The sequence below is a fragment of the Ambystoma mexicanum genome, chromosome 6q, assembly GCF_040938575.1.
Source record: "Ambystoma mexicanum isolate Mex_15411 chromosome 6q, UKY_AmexF1_1, whole genome shotgun sequence".
NCBI classification, from domain to species: domain Eukaryota; kingdom Metazoa; phylum Chordata; class Amphibia; order Caudata; family Ambystomatidae; genus Ambystoma; species Ambystoma mexicanum.
In genome coordinates, this window is record NC_090937.1 from 371,432,589 (window position 1) to 371,444,672 (window position 12,084).

At 43.5% G+C, this 12,084-nt stretch overlaps 1 protein-coding gene across 1 annotated transcript; it reads left to right on the top strand.

The window, feature by feature from the left end:
- The first annotated feature begins 4,043 nt into the window (after positions 1–4,043).
- Positions 4,044–8,158, top strand: LOC138516044 (uncharacterized). The gene is made up of 2 exons (XM_069630857.1): positions 4,044–4,232; positions 4,339–8,158. Exon 2 carries the CDS (start codon positions 5,979–5,981, stop codon positions 8,145–8,147), a length of 2,169 nt encoding a protein of 722 aa, XP_069486958.1. The 5' UTR covers positions 4,044–4,232; positions 4,339–5,978; the 3' UTR covers positions 8,148–8,158.
- The last annotated feature ends 3,926 nt before the right edge of the window (positions 8,159–12,084 follow it).

Below are 12,084 nucleotides of genomic sequence, written 5' to 3' on the forward strand. Positions count from 1 at the left end.
CGCAGACAAGTGCTGGGGGGGTGGCCTATAGGGGTACAGAGACAGTCATGCAGTGCTGTGGGCTCGGAGGGGACAGGGGAGGTACACACTGCATCTGGCTCGGCAAGGTCCTTGCAGATTTTAATGTGTCCTGCAGAGTTGTCAGATGCCGCAGATATGTGCCCTTGGATTGGGGCTCTCATCTTGGTGAGAAGGGTGAGACGCTATTGCCTTTGGAGCAGGCGGCAGGCCAGTTTGCCAGAGGATGAGCATGATGCAGGCCATTTCCTCTCTGCCAACTTAAATATGGAGGAAGCCCGGTATACAGTTGACTGACATAAGTTAGCAACGTATACTCTGTCTGTGTCCGGGGGGACAAAGATCTGTAGTTATGGTGAAGACAGAGCTAAAGTGTAGATGCCACACATTTACAGGACTCCCAGAATCGGGAGACCACACAAGGACCAGTCGTTATTAAAAAGAGATAAACATCAAATTTAATAGGTTCAGAGTCTAAAAAGTGATTAAATAATGTGGTCCACAACACATACAATTCATAAACAGAGTAACAGAAAAACAAACAGGCGTTACGTGACAGGCTAAAATTTAGCTGATTTACAATGTATCATACTGTAGACACATTCAATGTCTGTAGGTACATTTTAACAAATAGTGTACCATACCCTCCACTGGTTAGGTTTAGTTAAGACAAACAATTAATAACTCTGGTGAGAAATACAGAGTATTAGCTCGACATGTTTCAGTTCCTACAATTATTATGGAACATTCATCAGGAGGTATATGATTAACCACGTAACCAGGACAACAATCAGTAGACAACTAATAACATTCGCGGAATTCGTGGCATCTATAAGATAAAAGACAAAACGCAAAACATAAACTTACAATTAGCAATTCATGTTGCAAGTTCAAAATTCATGAACTACGGAATCAAAAAAGAGGGGAATAGATACCTCCATTGATGCCGCGTGGGTGCTCTCTACTCGAGAAGTAGTAGGCGGTATGGGACCGAAAATCGTTCCTACCTAGAGTAAAAATACATACACATGAGCGCTAAAAAGTAGCTCATTAACAAAAGCAGGAAACGTGCTAAAGCTTAGCAACTAATGACATAAGTGTAAAGTGTGAACCATCTAGAGATGGAAGTATAGACAGAGAAAGTCTAATGTGGTAAAATGAACAAACATGTCCACAGGGTGCCTCCTACGTAGCTCCGAGCAGTAGTGCATTGGGTAGCTCTAATCAAAAAAGATTCATCAAAGCGTGACACGGTGTCTCGTGCTACACCGTTAATAGGCCCTGAAGTAAGAGAATTGGGCGACTAGAGTGGCAGAAAATTAGTAAATGCCGCCATTGGAAACCAAGCAAGTCATATATCAACGGCGGACCCCAAACAGGGAATCAGTGTGCATCTAGCCTTACCTACGAAATGTAAATAGCAGTGCCGGGCGAGAACGGATCTGGCAAACGGCTCCAGGAATAGACGCTGCAACCAGCGATAAGTGCTGCAAGGTTAGTACAGCGAGCACCGTGTTCTGGGGAGATAACAGGGTCATTAGGCTGGATGACCGGTGCTTGAACGGTAGTCATGGAGACAAAGTGGTCCTACAACTATGTCTGGCCAGGAAGAGAGCAAGCAGACCAACGTAGTTCTGAACGGCCGCCATCTTGGAGTGGCAAGAGCCGGTCGCAGAGCAAAAACAGAACTCATGAGTGCTAACAAGATAGACATACGGGGAAGCTGTTGGGGATAGTACCAAAACTATAACAGTTCTTAAAAAAGGTACTCCAAAGAGCAAGAGGACCGTATAAAGATAATAGAATAAATTATCTGTAAATATACTCATTAGGGAGAATACAGCTAGTATGTAGAGAGATAAGGGTAAACAATTATCCTTATAGGTGTACAGTGCATGGTAAACAGTGTAACAAATAATACAGCTACCAATATTAGTCCTGAGAACTCTGAGGTACCTCGTACACACAATACAGAGATAGCAGAACAAAAGATCAAAGAAATGGTCAAAAAAACAGGCAATTAGATATTGTACCATTCGACAGAGTCATTGAGACCCCTGATATCACTCTGCAAAGTATAAATCATCTTTTGTTCCATAGTAAACAATTTTTTCTCACGGGTGGCATAATTAGAACCTTTGAGTGATAACAGTATTGTCCATTTAAAGTCTTCATAGTGATGTTTCAGAAGATTGAAGTGCTTCACCATTGGGGCATTTTCAGTCCTGTTTTTAAGACAGCTCCGGTGTTCCATGATCCGAACTTTAGCCTTGCGAGTTGTTTTCCCCACATAATGCAGTCCGCATTTACAAGTGATCAGATATACCACAAATTCTGTGTTACAGTTAGTTAAATTTTTTTGTGTCCAGAGCTTTGAGAGTCCAACATCAATATTTTTAGTTACAGAGGTCAATTTGCAGACCCCGCATGAACCACAAGGGTAATGACCGGTGGGTTCAGGTAGACCCCATAGAGTGGTCAATCTGGGTTCCTGGATAGGGATGGATTTAAGTTTGCTATTACTCACTCTGTTGCCTATCGTTGTGCTTTTTTTATAAGCAAAAATTGGCATGTTCATAGTTGGAGAGGAGGATTGAAAGATTTTCCAATTCTTCTTAATGATGTTGGTAATATCAAAGCTCTGGTTAGAAAAGGTACTCACACAAACAATCCGATCATCTTTAGGTTTGACTGGTTTAGGTTCTAATAATGCCTCTCGATTGTTATTGAAAGCCCTTTTGGCTGCTTTTTGCACCAGTTTCTTAGGGTACCCTCTCTGTCTCAGTTTTTTTGCAAGGGTGTCGGCCTCCGCCTCATAAGTTTCTTTAGTAGAGCTATTCCTTTTCAGGCGTAGAAACTGCCCAAAGGGGAGGTTGTCACGAAGATGTTTAATGTGGTGACTGGAGTACTCTAGAAGGGAGTTTTTATCGGTAGGTTTATGATAGGGCTTAATTTTCAGGACTCCATTCGAAGCAAAAATGGTTAGATCCAGAAAGTTAGTGAGCTCGTTGCTAGACGTCATAGTAAACTGGAGGTGAGGGTTACGGTTATTAAGCCAGTTGAAAAAGTTGTTAGCTTCAGTCAAGGTGCCTCTCCATATGACCAGGATATCATCAATGTACCGACTCCATTTCACAATGTTATTATTGTAGGGATTAAGATTACTATAGATGTTACTTTTCTCGAAAGTCTCTACATATAAGTTCGCAACACTCGGGGCCATGGTAGCACCCATGGCAGTCCCTTCCGTTTGTTGAAAAATCCTACCGTTGAACTCAAAATAGTTGCGTTTCAACGCCAGTTCGACACACCACAAGATAAAGGACGTGGGAACCGGATCCTTGTCAGTACGGCCCAGAAGTATTTCTTCAATCGCCTCTAAAGATGCTTGCTGAGGAATATTGGTATAAAGAGATATGATGTCAAAGCCGAGTAGCAACTGGGTATTGGGGTCGAAGGCCAGGTTTTCGTGACTGTTGATAACATCTCGAGAGTCTTTAAGGTAAGATGACATTTTTTGCACAAATCCCTTCAGATAGTGGTCTGCAAAAGTGGAAAGGGGTTCGAGAACCGAGTTAATCCCTGCCACAATGGGTCGTCCTGGAGGATTGACCAACGTTTTGTGTACCTTAGGTAAGATGTAAAACGTAGGGATGCTTGGTTTTTTGTTAATGAGGAAATCCGCCTCTTGTTTCGAGATCCATTCTCGGTCTTTAGCTTTGGACACTTTATCAGAAACAAGTCCTATGAGTTCTGGGGTTGGGTCCATAGTAAGGGGGCGATAATAATGAATATCACTCAGTTGTCTTTCGCATTCCGTGATGTAATCAGTGCGATTAAGGACCACGATGCCTCCACCTTTATCCGCCTTCTTGATGACAATTTGAGAATTTTTAGACAAGGAGTCAAGTGCTTGGAGTTCTAGATTAGAAAGATTATGGAACAGTTTCTCGGAGCTACGTAGGAGGCACCCTGTGGACATGTTTGTTCATTTTACCACATTAGACTTTCTCTGTCTATACTTCCATCTCTAGATGGTTCACACTTTACACTTATGTCATTAGTTGCTAAGCTTTAGCACGTTTCCTGCTTTTGTTAATGAGCTACTTTTTAGCGCTCATGTGTATGTATTTTTACTCTAGGTAGGAACGATTTTCGGTCCCATACCGCCTACTACTTCTCGAGTAGAGAGCACCCACGCGGCATCAATGGAGGTATCTATTCCCCTCTTTTTTGATTCCGTAGTTCATGAATTTTGAACTTGCAACATGAATTGCTAATTGTAAGTTTATGTTTTGCGTTTTGTCTTTTATCTTATAGATGCCACGAATTCCGCGAATGTTATTAGTTGTCTACTGATTGTTGTCCTGGTTACGTGGTTAATCATATACCTCCTGATGAATGTTCCATAATAATTGTAGGAACTGAAACATGTCGAGCTAATACTCTGTATTTCTCACCAGAGTTATTAATTGTTTGTCTTAACTAAACCTAACCAGTGGAGGGTATGGTACACTATTTGTTAAAATGTACCTACAGACATTGAATGTGTCTACAGTATGATACATTGTAAATCAGCTAAATTTTAGCCTGTCACGTAACGCCTGTTTGTTTTTCTGTTACTCTGTTTATGAATTGTATGTGTTGTGGACCACATTATTTAATCACTTTTTAGACTCTGAACCTATTAAATTTGATGTTTATCTCTTTTTAATAACGACTGGTCCTTGTGTGGTCTCCCGATTCTGGGAGTCCTGTAAATGTGTGGCATCTACACTTTAGCTCTGTCTTCACCATAACTACAGATCTTTGTCCCCCCGGACACAGACAGAGTATACGTTGCTAACTTATGTCAGTCAACTGTATACCGGGCTTCCTCCATATTTAAGTTGTTCATAGTGGCTGATTGGTCACAGGAAACTCCCTCTAAGTGGGGTGGAGAACGTGCCCTTGCTTAGCACCCTTTTGAGTTATCCCCTCTTTTTTTCCTCATTTTTTTCCTCATTCTATTTTTTCACTTCTAACAAGTTTCGTAACTCCATACTTCTAGCCACCAACGTTATGGCAGATGACAGGACACTAGCTTACAGCGATGATTATGCTGCAGCCCTTATGAAAGCGATTTCTATCCTGAACCACGAAGATACGGTGGATATGATGAAAGACAAAGATGAATGGAACGAACTCATACAGTTAAAGAAAAGACTCACGAGGACAGAACTTCATGGAGCAATTATGCTTGAATACCTGAAGAATAAAGCACTACCACAAGGACTGACAGTCCAGAACGAACCTAGATTGTTTCTTGATAACGAGAAATTCAGAGTACAATGGAGTTACATAGCTAATCGCTGTGGTCGTGACTGGCTGATTTTGATTATAGATACAGCCAAAGAAACATCTACCAAAATCGAAATTGAACTTCTGAAAATTGAAGACAATATAAAGAAACTACTACCTCTGGACAATTATAAGAAACGCCTTGAAGAAATAGAGAAAGAGATGAAGGAATTTAAAAGTATTAATACCAACGAAAGAATCCAACGTCTGAAAAAAGATTTAGCTCGTTTCTCACATGAGAGGGCTTTTCCATACGTGAAAGAAGACCACATCAACAAATCTTTACAAACCAATGGTCCCACTAGACACAACAGACGAGTCAGATTTCGTAATACCTCATACAGTACCAGTCACGATAGTAGTGATCCTGATGATGCAGGCGAAGGAACGTCCTCTGGAAATAGAACTCCCAACCGAAGAGGAAGAGGTCAACCATCTCGACGACAAAACAACGGAGGAAGAAGAGGTAATCAGGGCCGTTTTTTATACCAGGCCCCAAACAGAAGCAGCTGGGACGACCCAAAACAAACCAGAAGCGGGAATCGCTTTTGATCAATCTGTCTGATTACACCCTTACGAATACTGAACAACAAGTGCTTAACAAAGGTCTGGGCTACGTGATGACTAAAGCACATGACCCCTTTGAATTCCTAATTGATTTCAAAAAATTCATGAGGAAAATTCATCTGAAAGAATTCTTCGCCTCAGACACCGCGAGCACCGCTGAAGGACCTACGAATTGTACGGGACTCCGCAAACCCTCTACCTTCTATCCTCCTTCACAGAGTTTCTCGCCTGAATCACTGGTTTTTGAAAAGAGAGTGATTGCGGAAATAAAAGCCTTGGAAAGTAAACCTTCGAAACTGTTCCATAATCTTTCTAATCTAGAACTCCAAGCACTTGACTCCTTGTCTAAAAATTCTCAAATTGTCATCAAGAAGGCGGATAAAGGTGGAGGCATCGTGGTCCTTAATCGCACTGATTACATCACGGAATGCGAAAGACAACTGAGTGATATTCATTATTATCGCCCCCTTACTATGGACCCAACCCCAGAACTCATAGGACTTGTTTCTGATAAAGTGTCCAAAGCTAAAGACCGAGAATGGATCTCGAAACAAGAGGCGGATTTCCTCATTAACAAAAAACCAAGCATCCCTACGTTTTACATCTTACCTAAGGTACACAAAACGTTGGTCAATCCTCCAGGACGACCCATTGTGGCAGGGATTAACTCGGTTCTCGAACCCCTTTCCACTTTTGCAGACCACTATCTGAAGGGATTTGTGCAAAAAATGTCATCTTACCTTAAAGACTCTCGAGATGTTATCAACAGTCACGAAAACCTGGCCTTCGACCCCAATACCCAGTTGCTACTCGGCTTTGACATCATATCTCTTTATACCAATATTCCTCAGCAAGCATCTTTAGAGGCGATTGAAGAAATACTTCTGGGCCGTACTGACAAGGATCCGGTTCCCACGTCCTTTATCTTGTGGTGTGTCGAACTGGCGTTGAAACGCAACTATTTTGAGTTCAACGGTAGGATTTTTCAACAAACGGAAGGGACTGCCATGGGTGCTACCATGGCCCCGAGTGTTGCGAACTTATATGTAGAGACTTTCGAGAAAAGTAACATCTATAGTAATCTTAATCCCTACAATAATAACATTGTGAAATGGAGTCGGTACATTGATGATATCCTGGTCATATGGAGAGGCACCTTGACTGAAGCTAACAACTTTTTCAACTGGCTTAATAACCGTAACCCTCACCTCCAGTTTACTATGACGTCTAGCAACGAGCTCACTAACTTTCTGGATCTAACCATTTTTGCTTCGAATGGAGTCCTGAAAATTAAGCCCTATCATAAACCTACCGATAAAAACTCCCTTCTAGAGTACTCCAGTCACCACATTAAACATCTTCGTGACAACCTCCCCTTTGGGCAGTTTCTACGCCTGAAAAGGAATAGCTCTACTAAAGAAACTTATGAGGCGGAGGCCGACACCCTTGCAAAAAAACTGAGACAGAGAGGGTACCCTAAGAAACTGGTGCAAAAAGCAGCCAAAAGGGCTTTCAATAACAATCGAGAGGCATTATTAGAACCTAAACCAGTCAAACCTAAAGATGATCGGATTGTTTGTGTGAGTACCTTTTCTAACCAGAGCTTTGATATTACCAACATCATTAAGAAGAATTGGAAAATCTTTCAATCCTCCTCTCCAACTATGAACATGCCAATTTTTGCTTATAAAAAAAGCACAACGATAGGCAACAGAGTGAGTAATAGCAAACTTAAATCCATCCCTATCCAGGAACCCAGATTGACCACTCTATGGGGTCTACCTGAACCCACCGGTCATTACCCTTGTGGTTCATGCGGGGTCTGCAAATTGACCTCTGTAACTAAAAATATTGATGTTGGACTCTCAAAGCTCTGGACACAAAAAAATTTAACTAACTGTAACACAGAATTTGTGGTATATCTGATCACTTGTAAATGCGGACTGCATTATGTGGGGAAAACAACTCGCAAGGCTAAAGTTCGGATCATGGAACACCGGAGCTGTCTTAAAAACAGGACTGAAAATGCCCCAATGGTGAAGCACTTCAATCTTCTGAAACATCACTATGAAGACTTTAAATGGACAATACTGTTATCACTCAAAGGTTCTAATTATGCCACCCGTGAGAAAAAATTGTTTACTATGGAACAAAAGATGATTTATACTTTGCAGAGTGATATCAGGGGTCTCAATGACTCTGTCGAATGGTACAATATCTAATTGCCTGTTTTTTTGACCATTTCTTTGATCTTTTGTTCTGCTATCTCTGTATTGTGTGTACGAGGTACCTCAGAGTTCTCAGGACTAATATTGGTAGCTGTATTATTTGTTACACTGTTTACCATGCACTGTACACCTATAAGGATAATTGTTTACCCTTATCTCTCTACATACTAGCTGTATTCTCCCTAATGAGTATATTTACAGATAATTTATTCTATTATCTTTATACGGTCCTCTTGCTCTTTGGAGTACCTTTTTTAAGAACTGTTATAGTTTTGGTACTATCCCCAACAGCTTCCCCGTATGTCTATCTTGTTAGCACTCATGAGTTCTGTTTTTGCTCTGCGACCGGCTCTTGCCACTCCAAGATGGCGGCCGTTCAGAACTACGTTGGTCTGCTTGCTCTCTTCCTGGCCAGACATAGTTGTAGGACCACTTTGTCTCCATGACTACCGTTCAAGCACCGGTCATCCAGCCTAATGACCCTGTTATCTCCCCAGAACACGGTGCTCGCTGTACTAACCTTGCAGCACTTATCGCTGGTTGCAGCGTCTATTCCTGGAGCCGTTTGCCAGATCCGTTCTCGCCCGGCACTGCTATTTACATTTCGTAGGTAAGGCTAGATGCACACTGATTCCCTGTTTGGGGTCCGCCGTTGATATATGACTTGCTTGGTTTCCAATGGCGGCATTTACTAATTTTCTGCCACTCTAGTCGCCCAATTCTCTTACTTCAGGGCCTATTAACGGTGTAGCACGAGACACCGTGTCACGCTTTGATGAATCTTTTTTGATTAGAGCTACCCAATGCACTACTGCTCGGAGCTACGTAGGAGGCACCCTGTGGACATGTTTGTTCATTTTACCACATTAGACTTTCTCTGTCTATACTTCCATCTCTAGATGGTTCACACTTTACACTTATGTCATTAGTTGCTAAGCTTTAGCACGTTTCCTGCTTTTGTTAATGAGCTACTTTTTAGCGCTCATGTGTATGTATTTTTACTCTAGGTAGGAACGATTTTCGGTCCCATACCGCCTACTACTTCTCGAGTAGAGAGCACCCACGCGGCATCAATGGAGGTATCTATTCCCCTCTTTTTTGATTCCGTAGTTCATGAATTTTGAACTTGCAACATGAATTGCTAATTGTAAGTTTATGTTTTGCGTTTTGTCTTTTATCTTATAGATGCCACGAATTCCGCGAATGTTATTAGTTGTCTACTGATTGTTGTCCTGGTTACGTGGTTAATCATATACCTCCTGATGAATGTTCCATAATAATTGTAGGAACTGAAACATGTCGAGCTAATACTCTGTATTTCTCACCAGAGTTATTAATTGTTTGTCTTAACTAAACCTAACCAGTGGAGGGTATGGTACACTATTTGTTAAAATGTACCTACAGACATTGAATGTGTCTACAGTATGATACATTGTAAATCAGCTAAATTTTAGCCTGTCACGTAACGCCTGTTTGTTTTTCTGTTACTCTGTTTATGAATTGTATGTGTTGTGGACCACATTATTTAATCACTTTTTAGACTCTGAACCTATTAAATTTGATGTTTATCTCTTTTTAATAACGACTGGTCCTTGTGTGGTCTCCCGATTCTGGGAGTCCTGTAAATGTGTGGCATCTACACTTTAGCTCTGTCTTCACCATAACTACATTTCCTCTCTGCCACCAGGCACCTGTGTTTTGGGTTCACAAGATCCGAGTCATGCCAGGAGTCAGCATTGGCATGGGGCTTCAGGCGGATTGTCATGACCGTGGCAAAGACATCCAGTGTACCTGACATAGAGTGGAGCATGGAGTGGGCCCTGTCAGGATGGGAGTGAGCCTAAGGGGGAGCTGGATGGGGGGGAGATTTTGGCAGCATAAGCCTCGACTGACACACACTTCATGGGTTGGAATACCAAGAAGGTGTGTGACTGTGGTGAGGGTGGCTTTGCCTGTGGGGTGGTGAGGGTGAGGTGGGAGGAGAGGAGTAAGTGATCACTCCAGGAGAGAGGAGTGCAGAGAGGGATGGAGAGGGGAAGGTCAGATGAGATCAGAGCATCAAGAGTGTGCCCTGCAGAATGAGTAGGGACAGACAGGAGTTTAGAGGGTGATAGGGAGTTGCTGAGGTCACGGAAAAGTCACGTGGGGGGGACAACAAGCATGCAGGTGGATGCGTACATCACCAAGGAAGAGGATTTCAGTGTCTGGGGACATGAGTGAGGAGGAGAGGTGAGGCCACTCAGAAAGGAAGTAGTACATTTGACCAGTTTTCCGATACACAGTACGCACAGTTTGTGAATGTCGAGGTGAGATGGAGAGAGACGTCACACAAGCCATTCCAGAGGGGAGTAGGTCTACGTAGGAGTGACAGTGGCAGGAATACCCTCAGGGAAGGCAAGGGCACACCCCCCCCTGCACAGTAGTGCCGGGCCAAGGAGAGGATCTCCTGAACGTCAGGTAGGAGTGTGTCAAAGATGCAGACAGAGCTGGCCGTCAGACATGTTTCCATGAGACCAAGGATGTCAAGGTGCATTACCTCATGTAAGTGACATATATTGGAGGAATGCCTGATGCAGCGGCAGAGTAAGGAGTGTAAATGTGGAGGAGGTTGACAGCCTTGTAAGACTTACGGGGAGTGCTACAGATCAGAGGTGCAGCATGTGTAGGAGTTGGAGTGGGAGGCGGAGAAGGATCATGGGAGGGTGCAGGGAGGCAGTGCAGGATAGATGAGGAGAGAGGAGGGGGGACAGCAGGAGAGGAAAGGAAGTTGATGAGATGTGGGTAGCATTTGTCAAGGAGAATAAGGTTGGCCTGAGGGCCTTGGACTGAGATGCTCCCATTACCATACACATCAATTGTGGCCTCTGAGGATTGGAAGGAGGCCAAGAGTACACCCCAACGGGTCACACCATTGATGGTGGAAGAGGAGCAAGGAGAGAGGACTGGGACCATGTGAAGGGTCCATGGGACAGGCAAAGGCATGTATGAGCAGATGTCAGTGAGAGTTAACCTTGAGTAGGCTCAGATGTACTTGTCAGCAATAGGGTGGGTCGCATTGGAGGGCAGGGTGCCCTCATTTGACTGTTTGCAAGCAGGTGTCATGAGTAGGGCACGATGGTCTGAACAGTAGAAGTCAGGGAAGATAGACCATGAAGAGCAGCATGGAGTGTGAGGGAATGGGGCTTGAAACCAGACGGAACAAGAGCACACAGGTAGGAGGTGGGTGTCAAGGCAAATTCCAGAGTATGACAGCATGTTGAGTGCCATGTATATACAGAGGACGCATTAGCATGTGGTATCATTGCATGTCAGGCATGTGACGATGGAACTTGAATGGCTGGGGGAAAGTGTAGGAATGGTATGTAAGACATAAGATGAATAGACAGGGGAGAATGAGCAACAATGTTGTGACAAAATGACAATTCAAGGGGAACTTCCATGGTGTAGGGCCATATGTGCACTGTTGCCAGTAGGGATAGTGGTGTGGGCACATGGTGTTGCACTGAACATACTGGATGAGGCACATGGGTGACACTATCAACTCTGCCACACACCCCCTTGACAGGCACCCAACATGAAGGCTTCGCACACACACCATGCACATGGATATAACACACATGCATGTGCACTCACCGGATGATGCCTCGTAATCAGGGAGATCTCCCACACCTTGGAGTTGTCCCTCGGTGACGTAGGATCCAGCTACGGACTCGTGTGGTGTGATTTCTATTTCCTGTGCTGGGGACCCACCTCCAGTCACCAAGGTTGCGGCATGACTTGAGGCCAGCTTATCCTTTGCCCTGCGCTTAAGGTCATTCCAGCGCTTCTGGCAATCACTAGCTGTGCGCCTCACTACTCCAAGGGCACTTATTTTGTCAGCAATGGTCTGCCAGTGTGCCTGGCGTCTGGCATGTGTGGTCTTGGACCCTGC